General features: G+C 37.3%; 1 protein-coding gene across 1 annotated transcript in view; it reads right to left on the reverse strand.

Moving 5' to 3' along the window:
- myo16.S (myosin XVI S homeolog) overlaps positions 1-20,551 on the reverse strand; it is a 139,642-nt gene that overhangs the window by 51,249 nt on the left and 67,842 nt on the right. Inside the window, exons 15-22 of the mRNA XM_041584256.1 lie at positions 20,295-20,412; positions 18,876-19,023; positions 14,481-14,595; positions 13,636-13,753; positions 12,243-12,314; positions 6,043-6,184; positions 2,235-2,307; positions 388-540 (exon numbers count right to left, since the gene is read on the reverse strand). Of these exons, the coding sequence (XP_041440190.1) occupies positions 388-540; positions 2,235-2,307; positions 6,043-6,184; positions 12,243-12,314; positions 13,636-13,753; positions 14,481-14,595; positions 18,876-19,023; positions 20,295-20,412 (939 nt within the window). The remainder of the gene's footprint in view (positions 1-387; positions 541-2,234; positions 2,308-6,042; positions 6,185-12,242; positions 12,315-13,635; positions 13,754-14,480; positions 14,596-18,875; positions 19,024-20,294; positions 20,413-20,551) is intronic.

Raw genomic sequence — 20,551 nt, forward strand, 5'->3', positions numbered from 1 at the left:
AACCTGCATGTCAGTTTAAGAGAGGAGTTTGAATAGGCTGACCATGCAGATTTTTCTCTGACTGCAAGTAAAAGAAGCAAAGAGAAAGAGAAATAATCATTTTTCTCAAACAGATATGCAAGTGACATTGATATATGAACAGTCAATATAAATGTATTTGTTATAATAGATTTTTTATTTTGAATGAATTCACATAGCTATAATCATATGTAAAAATGAATCATAATTTATATTGCTGCCTTACAAATAAGACTGCTGGCACGTCTACGCCTTGATAAATATTGTATTTGAATCAAGGATTAGGGCATCTTAATGTTTTGATAAAAAAACAAAAAACAAACATTAGCTTGCATATATTCACATTAGTATACCCAGCAGAAAAAGTACCTGGAAAAAAAATTCCAGCACTGTTGTATGGTTGCCAAGGCAATATATGGTTTCCATGGAAATCCCCTCTTGTGCACATTCTGTTTGCTCTTGGAAAAATAACACTTCAGATATATGCTGGTGGATCTTTTCGTTGGTTAGATTAATACACAACTGTTAAGATAAAATGTGAGCATATGTGAAAACCAAATTCGAAATACAATGGTCATGAAAAATTTATTTTTATGGATAAAAAACAAAACTGAATACATAGGAACTCACAGAACATTTTAATTGTTTAATGTTCATTCTTCTTATCTTGAACATTCTGTCTGTATGGAAAAAGGTACTAGTAAGTTGGCAATACAGTAGTTGTAGTGTCTCTAGCAATCTGTTTCCTTACTAACTGCAAAGAATTTTCTTTAGATCTGCCATCTGCCCAGACAAACAAATCACACAGCCGTCTGCATAGATTCCCAAATTAGACAATATGTTACTGTTCAGCCCATGGACCATTCAGATAGATATCAACTAAGTCGGCCCATGTATGGCTGCTTTTAGCAAGTCAGAGTCCAAGTTAAGAGAATTTTACTAAATTACTGATACTGATTACTCCCACAGTTTATAATAGTGTATATGTAGTACTTAATGATTCCTGAAGTTTTAGAGACAAAACACTATGAGAATGTTAACAAACTGCCACATATATAGGGAAAAGGTTACTGCTATACTTGTCTAACTTAGTGGACCTTTATAGGGCTTTGTAGGTTTCAGTAAGGAGTAGCACTCTGTAACCAGAGGGAAGTTTTCTAAGGTGAAAAATATGAAATTCGAGACATTTTTGAAGAGTGCAAAAGCTAGGGCAGAGGCTAAACAGTTAACAATTATGAGTGCCCAACTTCTTGTTGATTTTCTTCTCCAGGCTCTTGGATTCTCTCAGGCTATGACAGATACAAGATGTTCAGAAGAGACACAATATTGAGTAAAATGACAGAAAAGCAATGGTAAGGAAAATGTGTATGTAACTGTTAATATTTACAGATGTTTAGTAAAACATTTTCAAATTGGGATCTTTGCATGCTGTGCTTCAGCTATTGGCATATTTGAAACCCAATGACACAATCGTGGAATTAGACAAACCCCAAACCAGAACTCTTTCATAAGTATATAGCTGATATATTAATATTAATAGAGTAGAATAATTAAGAATGGACAGCAAAAATGGAAACACTGAATTTAAACCGAGAAGCGCTTTGATGCCAAGACTATTTGGTGGTACAGATTTGGAAAGAGAAAGCCCAAAACATTTCCCAAAGACTGAGACAGGAGCTCAGTCAGAATTAAACAATACTGTTTAACAAATAGAAATTTATTAAAACTAATATCCACTACAAACAGGCATGAATTGACAAGCTGTATATTCTAACAAAAGCCAGACCTGCTACTGTAAGGTGCCATAAAAAATTATTATTTATTAAGCCCGTTGTGAGGTTGTTTGCACCTCTGTGCACTTGAATTAGCAGAGCCTATTTTATCCCAGTTTAGACTTGTAGAAAATACAGATACATGTTTTTAAATGGCACTGAATCATTTAAACAGCATAGAAATTATTCATCATTCACACCAGTCCCTGCAAGTAGAGCTTACACTTGAAGGTCGTTATCACATTCACACAACGCACTACTACTAGATAAATTAGGAGTTAATTAATCTGCCTGTAGGTTTAGGAGTGTATAGGAAGAAACTGGAATACCCGAAAAACCCATATATACAAAGGGACAACATTCAAACCTATTGTGCCCTGATTGGATTTGAATACATGGCCCCAGCTCTGCATGCCAAAAGCATTCATAAAATAATTATAATACCTGTTCAAAGGAATTTTTCTGAAAATCTTCAAAGCCAAATATATCCAATATTCCAACAGTCAGTGGTGCGGCACTAAAACAGCAATACAGAGTAGGTTATATGTTTTGGAAATAATTAACTATAGAAATCCAAAAGGAAATAAAGAGTCAATGTCTATCAATTGATTAATTTTGAGTCATATATTATAATGAAATAAACATTAAGCTACACTATGAAAATAGGTGCTAATGTGTCCTAACTTCATACTAATATAACAAATAATTAACAAAATGTCAACGTGTCCAACCTTGCATTATTTGTTTAATGGCTAAAAAAAAAAATAACATTATTAATAGGTAGGTGTTTCCTATTGTTTTTACTGGTATAGGATCAATTATCCAGAATAACTTTGCATGCCCACGCCAATTTTGATGGCTGCAATTTTTTTTTTATGCGGCAGATTTTTCACTGGTGAATTGTCTCTGCAGTTTCACTAGTTAATTCACTTGCGGCAAAATTTGGAACTTTGCGGCAAATTTGTGTCTGATGAATTTATTTGCCACAAAATACTCGAAGCAAAAATCAATATTGTGTATTTATACCACAATCTATGTTTATGTAGAGTACATTTCAATTTAGCAGTGGTTGTGGGTAGTGTGTTTAACAGCTTGAAACTATATATTATGCCTGGAAGACATGAAATAATTGGATTAATGTGCAGTATATAATGTACATAGATAAGGCTTGGAAGCTAAGGGTGACCTTGATGAACAGTGACATAATGTATGTTGTATAGAGATATTGTGGTGTAAATAATGTTTTTTCCTTGTGAAAGTAATTTCTTCTCTTCTTTAAATTAAACTTGCTTTGCCTGTGTATTAAACCACTAAATATTTAGTTAAGTCACCACACCGACACTGTAATGCGAAATAATTAAAAAAAAAAAAACTAGCACACAATCATGAGAGGTAATTCAGTTTATATTAATGTGTGTTGCCATCATTCTAGCTTTAATGAGGTTCTACTCTCCAATACCTGCAGAGCAAACACACAAATTAATAAATAAATGTACAGTATAAATCTAATTTCAGCAGTAAGAAAATGTTAAATGTGCCACATTCATTCCTGTTTAAGATAGTGTTTAGTGATCATGTTTACTACAGTAATATATGAAGACATTTGACTGATTTCAAATTATAAAAGGTTAAATACTATATAGCAAGCAAACAAATACTTGTAGTCTTAAATAAATAGTTCAGAATACATTCTTAGCAGGTAAATGTATGCAAAAGAAGATGCTAACAAACATCAATATCTACTTCCAAAATTTTGGTTTTGCAAAATTAATTGAGCTGCAATTCAGTCATTTTCTTTACTGATTGTTATGAACAACATTAAAATATATGAAGACTTATAATTATCATCTTAGCATTTTGGAGCAGTTCAGTATGAAAAGTCAAAGACTGAACATCAATATCTATACCAAGAAAAGAGAACACAACACGCATAAAGGGTAATTATGAAATCTTGGCTTGTACAGATCTTTCGCTGAAATCAACACTCATCTTGATTTTATTGGCCCTCATCCTCAGGGACTGCTTGTTGATACATGACAGAGTAAGTACACTTCTGCATATTTGTATGTTCTAGTCAGAAACTGACATTTGGGGGCAGGGGGTGATTACAAAGGTAGAAAACTCCAATTGCTCATCTCAGAATAATTTTCTAAGCAAATAATTCATTTCAGTCATAAGATTCATGATGATGATGATGATCATCATCATCAGTTAAGACATTCTTTTTGTCTTCATAGGCAACATCATAGGCTGCAGTTGTTTCATCATTAAATTAAAATTGCAGGATTCTATTTATTTTGAGCAATAATATTGCTCAAAATATAATTTTCATATATCAGACATAAAAGCAAAATTATGCACAGATGAAATAATAATCTGCTGTCTTCAACTGGCATTTGAATTTAACCTTACATAGTTTTACCTGGATTGTCTTCTGAGCTGTCCTACTTTTTTCTTTTATGTTTGGTCTTTTACAATATTATTACTTTGTCTCAAATGTAATTGGTTAAACAGGGTAATGGCACAAATAAAAATTTTTGTAGACACTGCAAATTTACATAAACGCAAGGTTTTATAAAAAAAAATGCATTAAAAGCCTGTTGTGTTGTTTTGGTTTTCATATTTATAAGATCTCACAGATAGAGTTGCCGTTGATGATCACTCAGTGTACCCATCATCCCATCATTTACAATGCACTGAGCAGGTACAGTATGTGCTACAATCCTTCATAATAACAACTTTGGAATTTGGAATTTGAGGAGGGGGCAACAGAGCTAAGCATAGTTCAGTGAAGCCTTTTGTATATTGTTAGAAACTCATCTGGAAACTTCTATTGTTAAGAAAAAGTGGAACCAAAAGGCAACAATGATTACTATGTTCAGCCAATAATTATGTTATGTTTCAAAGCAGAATAACATTTCTGTAATACTAATAGTACTGTTTTGAGTATTCTATTGTTATTTGTATTTAAAACATTTTGTATTATGTATTTATTTTTTTTATTACTGATTAGCTTTTCTATCAGGAGCACTAGGTTGGACACAATCTGAATGATGCCCATTTGCTAAACAATGTATTAAAACTAATTGTTGGTTGATATCATATGGGAGCAGCTGTAAAATAGTATTGTTTAAGCATAGAATCTGTGTAGAAACTCCTACTATCTTTCATATCCAGGAATGGCGGCCAGTGTTTGTGCATGTGAAATATTTTATATATAGCAGTGATTTATGGGGATACAGACCAGTGATATGTCAGAGAGAGGCACAAAATATGAGAGTTTGGAAAACAGACTGAAGTTAGCACCATGATATTCACATTATCATATTAGCCTGAGAAATCATGGTTAAGAACACAATCAGATCACAGCCAAGGATGTTAATTACCAAACTTAAGATGCAATCATATATAGCCGTATAAAGGATATAAGTGGTGCCCTATAAGTTGGTGCACTAAAAACCTTTCAAGATTTCTATCAAGTTTCAACCTGCACTGCTGATTGGCCGCTGTTTAAATCAAACACCAAATTAGCAGGTACTTCCTAATTTTGGTAAGATGGGTTTCCTGCTGTGAGAGGTTACTTTGATAAGAATTAAAAATACACTTTGAGGTCATTAGAGCAATGATCAGATGGAATTACAGAGCTCTCTGTGGCTCATCCAGTAACTGTACCAGCTATGTACCACAGGCTTTTAGGTCTTAGGCAAGACAATGGAGGAAAACCATATATGGAAAATGACATGTTATTTCTGTGTATAACATAAACCAAGTGCAGAATTGGTATTATATATTCAACGGTATTTCATCTTTTGTATTAAAATAAAATGGTAGTGGTTTTCTTCTGCAATTGGTCCCCCAGACATACAGTATAAATTAGCACTGTAGTTGACTGAAAGGTGAGGTACAGAAAACTATGTCTTAAATAACTGTTCAAAATATATGTTGCCACTAATATATTAAGCATCCTTATCAACATGCAGGGCAAATATGCTAGACCAATATGGCTGCTGTAACGTAACTCAATCAAGGAAAGCAGTTTTGGGGGTTTATCTGATTGCAATCATTCTTTATAGATGGATTGGATATTTTAGGATATCTTAATTGGGGGCATATGTTCAATGTAAATTAGCATCCTACATTACACAGTTAACTCAATGACACCCTTACCCCTGATTTTTCTAACCTTGTATTAATTTCAGATACAGTACAAGGGTTTTATGTGCTTGGATGATTCTTTAAAAGTCAATCTTACCTGGTTTGATCATTTTGATGTTGGAGGTAGTAGTTGATGTTGTTTACTAGAAAACTAAATAAACGACAATACAATGATTTTGCTAGAAGGTCTCGATAAAATTCAGCTGTATCCACAGAATGTCTGCGGGTTATCATGTCTCCTGTGTTTCAAATACAAAAAAGGCATATAACTGAAAATACAATATTATCTGGAAAAATTGTCCAATATGTGTTGAAATTTGCAGTCAAAGTCTTTACAACTTTGAATGCAACAGCTAGCAACTGTTTGTGGTAACTAATATAATTTTTTATTTACGATGTAGTAGTAGTAGTTAGTCTACCTATGGTTGATAATGGTGCCACATGCATATAAATCTATAGCCTGAAGGCTAATGTAGAAGCCCAAAATTGCAGTTTCACCAAGCATGTAGATATTGAAAGCTATGGCAGTTTTTTGTTATATTAAACTCAGTTTTAACAAAACACCAGAATTTCTTCTAGGTTTTTTACATGATACAAATGTGTGTTATTTTGCATCAGTCATGGTCTTATCTTTAATTATAAGACACAGCAAGTGTCTATAAGACTTGATCTTATAGACTAGATCTTTGCTGAACGACAATCTTATACAATAAATAATCAAATATTAATCATATATTAGTCAAATGTATGCCTAGCCTTTCACAATATTCTTATACCATAATCCTTTTTATGCGCTCTATGAAAATTCAAACAATAGAAACACACATAATATAAAACTGGGTTCAGGACAAATTACTTTTTACCAATTGCATGTATATTGCCATTTACTGGTATCTTTCATCTGTGACCCTTTTCTTTGCAGAACACAGAGCAGATTAGTGAGGCATAAGAATACATACCACCCATAAAGAACTAAACATATAAATCAGCTCTAAATCATGTACTTCTAAGTGTTTTACTACATATATTATATGGACTGTTCAGAGACTTTTCTGAGCCACGAGACATGTGTCTTATTTACAGCAAAGTGCAAGTTGCATGATAGCTGAATGTTTCTTTGAATTACACTTTACAGAGGAAGTCCTTATAACAAGATCTCAATTACAGAAAAATTATGAAGAACATGAATACAGATGTCACGTTTTGACAATAGAATTAGGGACCACACTATGATCAACAGATCAAAAGAACTGTCCCAGTCAACAGTCAATAAATCTGTATTGAATCACAAAGACACAGATATTTTGCTTAGTACAATTATTGGGATCTATTTAGTGGAATGCTGGAGTATTGAACTATCTCCATAATGTGAAGGCACATGCAATAAGGTCTGCTCAGTGCTTACATAATGAAAAACCAAGAAGCATTGTTTTGGCATGGACATGTTTTTTTTGAAAAAAAATTTCCAACGGTATACCTCTCCACTCCTCTTTAACAATGCTTAATAGGTACACATTTCACAGAATCATACAGTATCATAGTTTACTGCTTTGCATTTGTACAGTTCAGTTATCTTATCTTATTTACAGGTGGAGGCAATAGCCAAAAGAAAAAGAGGAATATGCAAATTAGGATTTGGATTAAGTTCAGACAGGCACAAGGATTATAATAATAACTAGACATTAAGCCCGTTAAATTAACGGGCGCTAGAACATATGTCGTCACATACCTCCCAACATTTCAGAATGGGTAACATTAGTAGGCAGGGCCCCCTTTGTAGCACTTTGTGGCCAGGGGGTTAATGCTGGTGCCCAGGGGGGGTTAACATTTGTGGGCAGGGGGGTTAACATTGGTGGGCAGGGGGGGGTTAACATTGGTGGCCAGGGGGGGTTGACATTGGTGGCCAGGGGGGGTTAACATTGGTGGCCAGGGGGGGTTAACATTGGTGGCCAGGGGGGTTAACATTGGTGGCCAGGGGGGTTAACATTGGTGGCCAGGGGGGGTTAACATTGGTGGCCAGGGGTGTTAACATTGGTGGCCAGGGGGGTTAACATTGGTGGCCAGGGGGGGTTAACATTGGTGGCCAGGGGGGTTAACATTGGTGGCCAGGGGGGGTTTACATTGGTGGCCAGGGGGGGTTAACATTGGTGACCAGGGGGGTGTTAACATTGGTGGCCAGGGGGGTTAACATTGATGGCCAGGGGGGTTAACATTGGTGGCCAGGGGGGTGTTAACATTGGTGGCATGGGGGGTTAACATTGGTGGCCAGGGGGGTGTTAAACATTGGTGGCCAGGGGGGTTAACATTGGTGGCCAGGGGGGGTTAACATTGGTGGCCAGGGGGGGTTAACATTGGTGGCCAGGGGGGGTTAACATTGATGGCCAGGGGGCATTGGTGGCCAGGGGGGGTTAACATTGGTGGCCAGGGGGGTTAACATTGGTGACCAGGGGGGTGTTAACATTGGTGGGCAGGGGGGGTTAACATTGGTGGCCTGGGGGGTTAACATTGGTGGCCAGGGGGCATTGGTGGCCAGGTGGGTTAACATTGGTAGCCAGGGGGGTTAACATTGGTGGCCAGGGGGGTGTTAACATTGGTGGCCAGGGGGGTTAACATTGGTGGTCAGGGGGGGTTAACATTGGTGGCTAGGGGGGTTAACATTGGTGGCCAGTAGGACTTACCTGTCAAGTTCGCCTGGGCCCTTTCACGCAGTTTCTCCTTAGTGACGTCCTCTTCCTCTGCGGTGGCTTCTTCTTCTCCTTTGGCAGGGTGGATCTCTCTTCAGACGCCGGCGGTGGATCCTCTCTTCAGACGCCGGCGGTGGATCCTCTCTTCAGAAGCCGACGGTGGATCCTCTCTTCAAACGCCGGCGGTGGATCCTCTCTTCAGATGCCGGTGGTGGATCCTCTCTTCAGACACCGGCGGTTGATCTTCTCTTCAGACGCCGGTCGGTGGATCCTCTCTTCAGACGCCGGCGGTGGAGCCTCTCTTCAGAAGCCGGCGGTGGATCCTCTCTTCAGACGCCGGCGGTGGATCCTCTCTTCAGAAGCCGACGGTGGATCCTCTCTTCAAACGCCGGCGGTGGATCCTCTCTTCAGACGCCGGCGGTGGATCCTCTCTTCAGACGGCGGCGGTGGATCCTCTCTTCAGACGCCGGTCGGTGGATCCTCTCTTCAGACGCCGGCGGTGGAGCCTCTCTTCAGAAGCCGGCGGTGGATCCTCTCTTCAGACGCCGGCGGTGGATCCTCTCTTCAGACGCCGGCAGGGGATCCTCTCTTCAGACGCCGGCGGTGGATCCTCTCTTCAGACGCCGGCGGTGGATCCTCTCTTCAGGCGGCGGTAGATCCTCTTCAGGCGGCGGTGGATCCTCTTCAGGTGGCAGGCGGCACGTCCTCTCTTCGGACAGGTAATTCCAGCAGCTAACGGTCCGTGGGGCACATGCGCAGTAGCGAATTCCACGGACAGAGGGACTGGACGCAGAGACACTTGGACTTTATTATATAGGATAACAATAATAATAATGTAGGTACCGCCAGTCTACCCTGTCAAACACTTTTTCAGCATGTAGGAACAGGGTGACTGATGGTACCTGTTGGGCTTTGATTACTGCCATTATGTTTAGTATTCTTCTGATGTTGTCAGTGGTCTGGCTGGGACAAAGCCTGTTTTGGTCCAGATGGACTAATCTACACAAGATTATGTTGAGTCTGTTGGCCATTAGTTTGATTTGTTTTGTTAAATCTCTATCTGGTTTGGGTATCACCACAATGTTTGCCTTCAGCATCTCGGCTGGGAGGGTTACTTTTCTGTCTAATACTATGTTGAAGAGATCGGCTAATTGTTTAGGAAGGTTCTTAGCCAGTTTTTTTTATAAAATATTGAGGAAAATATATTCCGGACTGGTGCTTTGCCAGTTTGGCTTCCTCTACTTCTTCACAAGTGATAGGGTTGTATTTATTTTGTTTAGAAAGGATGTGATCTGGGATGTGGTATTCTAAGTCTGATCTGGGTATTGCCTGCATAAAGTAGTAGGTTTGAAACTATGGGGCCCGGATCATAGGTTAACGTCCCATTGTCATCCCGAAGTGGATTTAATGCTCGAGTGTTAACTCTGGGACTAAGTTTACGTGCAATCAATGTGTCAGCTTTGTTGCTTTTGTCATAGAATTTCTGACCTGTGAACTGAAGGGCTTTTTTCCGCTTGTTTATACAGTATGGGGGGAATTCACAAAAGTGTCTGAAACGAAAAAATGTCTTTAAAATGTCGTAGAAAGTGTCGTAGCAACAGCCGACAAATTCACAGAGCATTTCTCCGCCAATTTTCTGACATGTACGACACTTTTGAATTAGTGTCGTTAAAAGTGGGCGTGGTTTTTTCGGCACACTTTTCCCGACATTTTTATGAATTATTTGTAAACTCATTTTTTTACAGACAATTTTTCAGACACTTTAGGCTCTCCAAAATGAAAATGTCGGTCAAATTGTCTTTTGAAAAGTCTCGGTAAATGTCGTTTGTATGATGAAAAAAAATTGTCGGACTTACGAGACATTCAGAGATGGTAACATCTGCCTTTGTGAATTTGCCGTTCGTACAACATTTTACAAACTTGTCGACCGCCACTTCTGGGTTACTTATTTTACCGACACTTTTGTGAATTCCCCCCTATGTGTTTAGTTCATCCCCAGCTCTTCAGCAACTTTGTTCAGTTACTGTATCTTTTATTCACTATGTGCTTTCTTTAGTTGTCTAATTGATTTTGGTAGGTCCTGTATCTTTTGTAACCTTGCTTTTTCTGTGATGCCTGTTTGATCAATTGTAGGTTACCCTCAATTTCACTACACTTACTTCTTCCGTGCGATTTTGGGTGAAATAATTTTTAGTTTCATTAACTAGTTCCTGTATTTACTTACTCTCTCTAACATGGATTCATCGAGTCTCCAAAATTTGTTTGTGGCCCGGTTTCCCCAATCTGTAAGTTTGCTCAGTACAGCCGAATGGGGAGAGATTTTGGCTGTGTCACTATACTGTATATCATTTGGGGAAGGGTTTTAGGATTAGTAAGCCAGAAATCGATGCATAAATATGATTTGTGGACATTTCGAATAAAACGTGTATGTTGTGCCTCCTGGATGTTGTATCTCCATCATCCCAGAGAGCTAAATTATTAATAAAGGTTGTAAGAGGTATGGTAGACACTGGGGATTGGCTTGTGTTAGGCCTCCGGAGCAGTCTAATGTTGCATGTGGAGTAGCATTAAAGTCCCCCCCCCTATTAATATGTGGTTAGAGAGTATAGCAGCTAATCTATCTTCTAGTCTTTGTTTGCTTATCATTAGGTGCATACAGTGATACTAGTATTGTGTCTCTATTATTCAATATGCATTTAACAATTATGAAGCTCCCTTTTGGATCTCTGATCACTTCTTTTTCTGTGAAAGGGGTATTTTTCTTAATGAGGATTGCTACTCCTCGTTTTTTGACCATGTGAGAGACATTTTGGTAAATCCTCCTGCCCAATATTGCTCTACCTTTTACAGTGTGTTTCTTGCATAAAAATATTGCCTCCTAATTTTTTATAGTAATCAGCTGCCAGCCTCAGCTTGCAGGGGTTGTTTAGCCATTTTACTTTATGCACTACTAGGATTAAACTCATGTTGGCTGTTAAGAAGGGTAGTGCTTTAGTAAGAGATGCCCATGGAATGCTTCAATCTGTAAATGACATGGTGACAACATTAAACCAACAACTTTAGCTGAGCTTGCGAACCATGAGCTTGCGAATGGCTTTGCCTGCAAAAGCAAAATTGTGCAGCCCATATGGGGGAGGACTCTTTCCCTCTTTTGCGGTTTGCCTGTGTGCTATGATGAAACTTCATCTTTCCCATTTTTTTTTTTAATAAATCTCAAATTTTAGAGCTTTTTAGCAATATAGGAAAACCACAAATTTTTCGTGATTTGAGGAGAAAAAAATGCAATTCTATTGTTAGTAAATGGGCCCTTATTGGTAAAGGCATTCTGGTGTATTTTCAAGCTTTTTCGAAATCAGGCTTCCCAGTAATAGATCCCACACTGTACATGTTCAACTTTGTGTTAGTATACAAATAACTGATCTTTTTAAACCTAAGAATGCCCACTAGCAGTTTTCAGCAGTGGCTAGATGAGATCCATTGCTGTAAACAGAAAGTAATATGTGGCCATCAGAATTATTTTTATTGGCACTAATTAGTAATATTAATCTCTCCAGTATCAATGTTACAAAGTGCCTCCAGGGCCATAAAAATATATGAAATCAGCTTTACCTACCTCTGAAGTACTGAACTTCTGTTGTTAAGGCAGCAGACAGCTCATCAGGTGATACCTGCAGCATTCCTGCAACTGAATTATTGCAAAAAGTCAGATACAACTGGAGATTTCTCTGACAAAAGCCTAATATCAAGCTGTGAACTCTCTCCAACATTTTATTTAGCTCTCGGACACTTTGCTCACTATTCTACAATCACGGGCAAATTCACGAAAGCACAAAGCGGCCAACGCTAGCACAAATTCGGCAGCATGACGTCATTTCGTTACTTTGCTGATTTACTAACGAGTGCTGGCGTAAATTCGCTAGCAAAGTGGACCTACTCTAGCCCTACTTCGCACCCTTACGCCAGACGAAGTTGCGCTTTGGCGAAAGGAACGTAACTACGCTAATTCACTAACTTGCCCATTTTACTGAACGTTACCTCTTGCGCCAGACCAGGCGAAGTGCAATAGAGTAGATAGGATTGCTTCAAAAAAAGTTTAAATTGTTTCTAAGTCCCAAAAAATGCTGGCGTCTTACTTTTTTAAGGGTGATAGGCTGAAAAAGATTGTAAATTTTTTTGGGGTACCCTCCTACCCCCCTACATTTCCCCACATATGGCACCTGAACTATACAGTGGCCACATGTATAGGGAAAAATAACAACTCTATTTTATGAAGCTTTCCCAGGCTTGTGTAGTGTAATGTATTTGCTGCTACATAAACGTCCATTGTACTTTAACTTGGCGCCGTATGCAAATTAGGCATCGCTAGCATAACTTCGCTTTGCTTGAAGAATTAACGCTAGCGCAACTTTGCTACCTTTCGCCTCTCTGAGCGGAACTTCGGATTATAGTGAATTAGCGGCGCCCTGGTGAAACTTCGCCTGGCGAAGTACGGCGAAGACGTCGCTAGCCTATTTTCGGCGCTTAGTGAATTTGCCCCACAGGGTTTTCCCTACTTTCCTAACATTTAGTTTTAACATAACATTTTTATTATTATGATTTTTACAGGTATTCAGTGAAATTATATTTCAGTGTATAAAACTGAAACTATAAGAAGCTGATATGAGTTCCTTCCATATTATATGATTTGACAAAAGAGGCATTGAATAAATACTTTGATTGTGTGCATACATTTTTATTGTCAAATTGACCATATTAACAACACAATGAAAATGTTGATCCTATTGACATACTGTATGTGTCACATAGATATAGTAATTTTATTTTTATGAGGCATGTTAGATAAGCAAACAATGATTATCTAGTGGTTAGTGTAGGAACAGTTTCTTTGTAGTAGTGATATGGCTCCATCTATTGGATTCAACAGGGAAAACTTTTACCTGAATAACATCTTTCAAAACCCCATGAACAACCTTGAGAACCAAGGGAATAATTGAAGTTCCACTAACCTTGCTCAAGGAGCTGCAGGTCAGATACATAAGCTGTTTCAGCATCTGTTAGGGCTGTAAACCGTATATCTCCAATGTGCAAAACAGCTGAGAGGATCACAAACAGGTTCTCAATCTCCTATTATACAGAAGATCACAAATCATTAAGAATTAAATATATTGCTTAATTTTAATTATATAAAATTAGAATTTATATACATTAGGTGGGTGTCCATGTTTATATAATACAGAAGTAAACAAGCTGAGCTATCTTAAACACTGATATATATTTATATAATTATATAATTTATATAATTATATAAAATTATAATTTATATAAATTAGGCAGGTGTGCATGTTTATATAAAGCAGAAGTAAACAATCGTAAGCACTGTTTACATGTACACAAACTGTATATATATATATATATATATATATATATATATATATATATATATATATTTGTTTAGTAAGTACTCACACTCTTGCCAAAACTTCCTTGTGGTTGGTGCTTGTTCAAAATATATACAGAATTTTTCAAGAGGGAACAGCACTCCGTAATTTAAATCAGCAAGTGTTTATTATCACATCACTGTGCAGTCCAGTGATGCACAGTGATGTGATAATAAACACTTGCTGATTTAAAATACGGAGTGAAGGTCCCTCTTGAAAAATTATATATATTTATACCTCAGCAACAATGCAAGCAAGCCTCACAGTTGAACAGGTCTCAGTTTGAGAAATACTACTTTAGAAAATTGCAGTAGCTCAATTGGGAAAATGTTCTTCTTTACATGCAAAGTTTTATAATAAAATAAAGACAATTAATCTGTGATAGCTATGCTCAATATGTTAATATGACTTACAAGGTTGTTATATCCCAGAGCAATTAGGGCTTGTTTCAGATTATCAAATTTCTCTCTGTTCTGGGTACTTGCTAATAGTGATGTTGTATCCTTCGATACATTCTGATTCAGATACCTGTGCAATCAAAAGGAGAAAATAACTGTCAAATACCAGTATGTTACAGTTATTTATTGGTCTCATAATAAAAAGTCATTAAAAATATAAACCTTTTGGGAATTCATTTTCAGTGTGATCAGTATGATCTAGAAACTCTTAGGGGCATATTTATTATGCTATGTAAAAACAGGGTAATAATACACCACACATTGCCAGGCTTTGCCGTGTAAAAAAGGCATACTGTATAATTAATTGATTAAGTTTACATTATATTAAAGGGGAACTATAGTGGCAATGTAGTATAAGCTTTATCTCACAGAAATAAATACCTTTCTAAATATAAACAATTAAATAATATGTACTGTTTCTGTTATAATCAATTTATTGTTTACTTTCCCCTTCTAGCAATCTGTCTCTCTACCTGCAGGAGTCCGAGTTAGATTTTGATTCATAGTTAGGTCCAAACATCTTTTTTGCTTAGCAAATTTATTAGGTCTCACTCAATTACTGACTCCAGCACAAACAAAATCTATCCAAATACCTGACTCCAGCACAAATCCTGCATGTAGATAGACAGAATTTCTGTCAGTTAGTTATTTTGAAAAAAGAGAACTCTCATACATCATCTAGGCAAAGGGAGCCTCCCCTAAAGCATGTATTAGACATAACTGGTAATCAAAATCTGACTGACTTCATGCAACTCCTGCATGAAGAGAGACAGATTGCTGAAAGGGGGATGCTGAGGAATAACTGTATTACAGAAATAGTACAACCTTTTAAATCGATTTCATTTTCATTTTTGCGATAGTTAAGTAATATATCCTGTACTATAAAAGTAACTTTTGTTTTGGTGAGGGTGACCTGACGCTACTATATTAGGGAAATTAAAATGTCAGCAAATTATATATTAGTTCTCTTGTTACTGTTTGTTCAGTTCTAATTATTAACAATTTTCTACTAAATTTGTAGCCATCTGCCTAAATGCTCCACAGTCAACATTGATAAGTCTATAATGCAGCACAGTAAACACTCTAATGTCCTTTAAGGATTTAATGGGACATAGTAAATGTTTACCTGAAAAGACAGTAATTAAAGTATGTCTTAGAAATGTATTTCACCAGACAAAGCATGTGCAAATTTGCTTCAAACGAAAACTGGACTATAAAAACACACAATGACAAAATATTTATTTTTAATTTAGAAGAAAGAATACCAAACAACAGAAACAAATATCAGTATCAGTATGTCTAGTAGGTTTCCAAATACCAATGGGTAATTATATAAAATAGAGCTTATTGTCGCTTGGAATAAAGTTAGTTTTACTGCATTTATGTGTGTGTGTATGCATATGTATATAAATATATATTGCGACACCCAGGTAGCTAAAACTGTAGGCCACAGCACAGATTAAGAACAGAAATTGAGTCTGACACCACATTTTGTTGTTTAAATGCAGCTTGGTTGGCTTTTATTAGGAGCAAAATCCACTTCTTAGCATACTAGCTTCACATAGGATTAACAGTCCCAGTTCAACACCCACCTTGGTGTACTCATTAACACAACTTTCCAGCACTTGCAGCTTTCACCGTACACATGTCACAGAATCCTCTCAAAGGGTTTGGTTGGCCTTACCCTCTGAGCTGGACATATGCAGCTGCAGGGAGGTCTCTACAAAGTGGATGGGCTGAAGCAGCATGGCAAAGTGGTTGGCTGGGCCATCTGGGCTGGGCATGTATGGTTGGAGAGGGTCTCTACAGAGTGAATAGGCTGCTAAGGAAGCAGCATGGCAAAGTGGTTGGTTGAATTTACCCTCTGAGCTAGGCAAATACGGCTGGAGAGGGAGGTCTCTACAGAGTGGATAGGCGGTTAATGGAGCAGCAAGGCAAAGTGGTAAGTTGACTGTACCTTATGAGCCAGGCAGGTATGACTGGAGGTAGGGGGGGTGTCTACAGAGTGGATGAATAGCTATGGGAGCACCATCTCAAAGTGATTGTTGACCTTTTCTTCTGAACCAGGCATGTATAGCTGGAGGGAGGTCTCTACAAAATGGATGGGCTGCTACAAAAGCAGAATGGCAAAGTGATTGGTTGAGCTCAACCTCTGAGCTAGGCCCTTTGGGCAGGGTATGTACAACTGGAGATGGTCTCTACATAGTGGATAAGTTGTCAAGAAAGCAGCATGGCAAAGAGTTGGTTTACCTTACCCTCTGAGCTGGGCCCTCTGGGCTGGGCATGTACAGCTGAAGGGGGTCTCTACAGAGTGGATGGGCTGCTAAGGAAGCAGAATGGCAAAGTGGTTGGTTTACTTTACCCTCTGAGCCATGCATGTATGGCAGAAAGAAGGTCTCAACAGAAAGGGCAGTCTGACCTGCACCCCATTATTGTTAAAAGCAATGTAAGTTTGGTACCCAGGATACGATTTCCTAGGTCAAGTCTCCTGGCCAATGGAATTTTGTAGTTGTTTGGTTTTTGTGCTCATCCAGTTCTCTAGCAGTGAACTGTTTGGCCAGGCATGGCAAGCAACCTAGTGGTAAGTTTGCCTTGCTTTAATCTGTTGTGGGGAATAGCTCAAAGCAGCGTCCTAGCCTGTCTTACCCTGGAGATTTAAAGGAGCCAATACCTCAGGTTGGGTGCTATATACCTCCCATCATATACAGGCAGCCTATTGGGACATAGCTCTTTGTCACACTGTCCAACAAATATACATCCACAGGAGGGTGGCTGGCTTTGCTGTCAATTGCACAAGGTCATAGATTATTTTAAATGTATTTCAATAAAGGAATGTATTTATTTATGTTTATGGCATACATATGATATTAAAAAACATTTATATCATAAGGCTAATGGCCAATTTTATTCCATCCTGTGGTACAGTGTTTGATACAAAGAACATGTTTTGTATATTTTGTGAATATTTATTGTTTTTTATACTTTTTAAATTTTGTGCTAACTAATAAGCAATATTTATATATTTATGGTGGGGACAAGCCCAACTGAAGGTTTTCAGTAGGGATTGATGTGGCAGTAGGACCTTGCTAGAGAACTGCACAGATAAATTTAGAAGAGGGAAAAAGGGGGTTCTCTGCTGTAACTGCATGTTGGGTTGATTGATACAGACACTACTACTGCTTGTGCTAGGTGACAGCCTGCTTAGCTTTCCTATCATCTGCTGAACTTCTTTCATGGTGGGAGATGCAGCTCATGCTGGTAGTAGATTTGGGGTATATCCTCTCTGTAGGCAGAGGCAGCCTAATACTCAATGGTGGATATAATGGCATACAGTAGTGCTGATTTCAAGTCTTCAGTGAGGAACGGCAGAGCATAGTAGTGATCTCTTATGGAATTCTGGCTTTGAATATTGCTTTGGGTTAGGCTGGCAATGTCCTATTCATTTGATAAAATGTGAATAAATGCTGTGCACATTTTACCCCATTTCTGCCTCCTGGTGTTTCATTAAAGTATGTAGCAATGGAGTTCAATGGGGGCTGAGGGCTAAGAGTCAATTGAGAAATCCCCTTGTCATGTACCTTATGAACTTTAACAAGAAATTATGATATATATATATATATATATATATATATATATATATATATATATATATATATATATATATATATATATATATGCACTTTTTCAGCAGCTCCATGTCACGTGGAGTCTTGTTTTAAAATTCTTTTTATCCTAAACATGCACTTGCCCATTAAGCATCTGCCCAGAGCAAAAAAACTATTTATGTTTATTAACTTGCTGCATATATTCCAACATTGTGGGGTGCTTATACCTACAGTGTTTGTTATCCTATACATTCCTGGAAGGTTACATTGAATGCCAGTTAGGTTAAGAATTGGAATAGTTTTAGAGGAGAATCAGGCACCCTCAATGCATATTAGTATTGACAATACATTTGTTGTATATGTTGCTGTTATGTAAAGTAATTAGGACTGAGAAACAGCATTATTCATCTTAAAGCTGCAGTTACAAATATCAATAAACATGGCTTTTGTGGAAGCCAATGAAGCATCCAGTATAATCCTTGAGCGATTCATTTTAGCAAAAGTACAGATGAACATGAAGACTGAATACCGATCACGGGCATACTATCTGTCAATATGGATGTCATTAAGGACCTGTGTTAACACACACACAGGCATACATCTAAATGGGAAAAAACTTAATAGAAAACATGAATATGTTTCCATCAGAACATATTTACCATCTGCAAAGGCTGATCCTATAACAATGAATAAAGGGGACACAAAAATGAACCTGTATTTTTAATCTTAATTGACTTTGTGTTACCTATGTGCAGATAAACTCTTGAGGTATAAGTTGTACTTTTCTTCAGAAGATAATCCATCCATCATTAAATAGAAAACAAGAAAATTGCTTTGTCCTGGAGGGTATCTAAGGAGACGGGACTTCTCCAGCATATATGTGTACACTCTGGCTGAAATAGAAATGAATACAATAAAAACTATACATCACATGATATCCAACACCATTTACTGTTATTTCCCCATACTGATCCAGTTATTCTGCTAAAAACATATTTTTGCTAGGGTTTCATGAAACATTTAGAAAGTGCAGAAAACCAGAATGCTATACATGGTCCAGTGGTTTCAATAATTAATCCATTATTCACTAGACTAAAGTCAGGGAAAGGGGCTGCTGTTTGGGCAAAAATATATTTTATGGAGAAATACAGTGTCAGTGTAAACATGGACATAAGAACAGAAGTCCGTTCTGCTGTCATTTACCTACATAAATTATGATTGGAACATACTCAGACTAAACCACTATAATAACTTTATGTACTAGAAGCAGTGTTCACTGAAAAATGGAATCAGTTTATGGTCACAAAATAAACACAATTTTACAAGCCTCTAGTTTGTGGATAAACAACAAAATATCTGAATGGAGCAATAGAGAAGCATTTTGTAATTGCTTCAGCAATAGGATAATTTCACATGAAATTTGATCATTTATCTTTCTGTCACAAGCCATGGCTTCTTGAACACCCATTACAGTTCCACACCAGTGACTAATTCATCCTGTGTAAATTTTGCCTTTAGAAATGACTTGAACATGGATCTTCTATGGTGCTTGTACATGATGTTTGATCTGTTATAGAGAACATCCTGAGATTAAAAATACATTTTTGCCTAGCTTTCGAGTTGTTTTTTGTAAATGCAGATTGTTTCTGTTCATCTGCTGTGCCAGCTACCATACTTTCATGTGGTGATCCTATAGCTTAGAGGAGAATAATTTAGGATGACAACTGAGAGCTGATTTGTAGACCATGTTGTAACCCTGCTAGCCTCATAATTAAGAACCCTTCATAGCAACAGTGAAATGTACTGTATGCATTAAACCAGATCTTCTTAAACAAAGTATTATTACATGAAATCTGAGGATCAGAAATGAAATTGCTAAAAACATAGGTGTAAAAACACAAGGAATTGCCCCAATTAAGCCTTAAATAGAATATAACATTTATTTATTCTAATCTTCCTATCAGTATTTACTAAAATAAATAATGATTACATTGCAGAATTGTTCTCCTTCTCCAAGCCCTATTGCAGCATGTTTTTTTATGTTTTATAAAAACATAAAATACTTAGCAAATTCACCATAAAATCTTTTTTGCTAAATTTCTACTGAAAATGTTCAAACATATCTGTGGATCAATTCAAAAAGGTTCTATGTGTTTGATCTTACCTCCTGATAGAATTTTTTTATTTTCACAAAATTGTAGCTCAAGGAATTTAATAAAACGGCTAGAAGAATTATTAATTGATGTTCTGGCATGTCCGAAAGCCTCTAAGATGCAGTTTACCTGAAATGTCAAATTATATCAATTAAAACCAGAAAATCATTAGTGAAACATTTTATTAAGAAAGAAATGTACCAAAAACAATTGGTTTATGATTAATGCTACTGTCCAGACAGTATTCCCTTTAATATGCAAACCGTAA

This window comes from Xenopus laevis, chromosome 2S, assembly GCF_017654675.1.
Source record: "Xenopus laevis strain J_2021 chromosome 2S, Xenopus_laevis_v10.1, whole genome shotgun sequence".
NCBI classification, from domain to species: Eukaryota; Metazoa; Chordata; class Amphibia; order Anura; family Pipidae; genus Xenopus; species Xenopus laevis.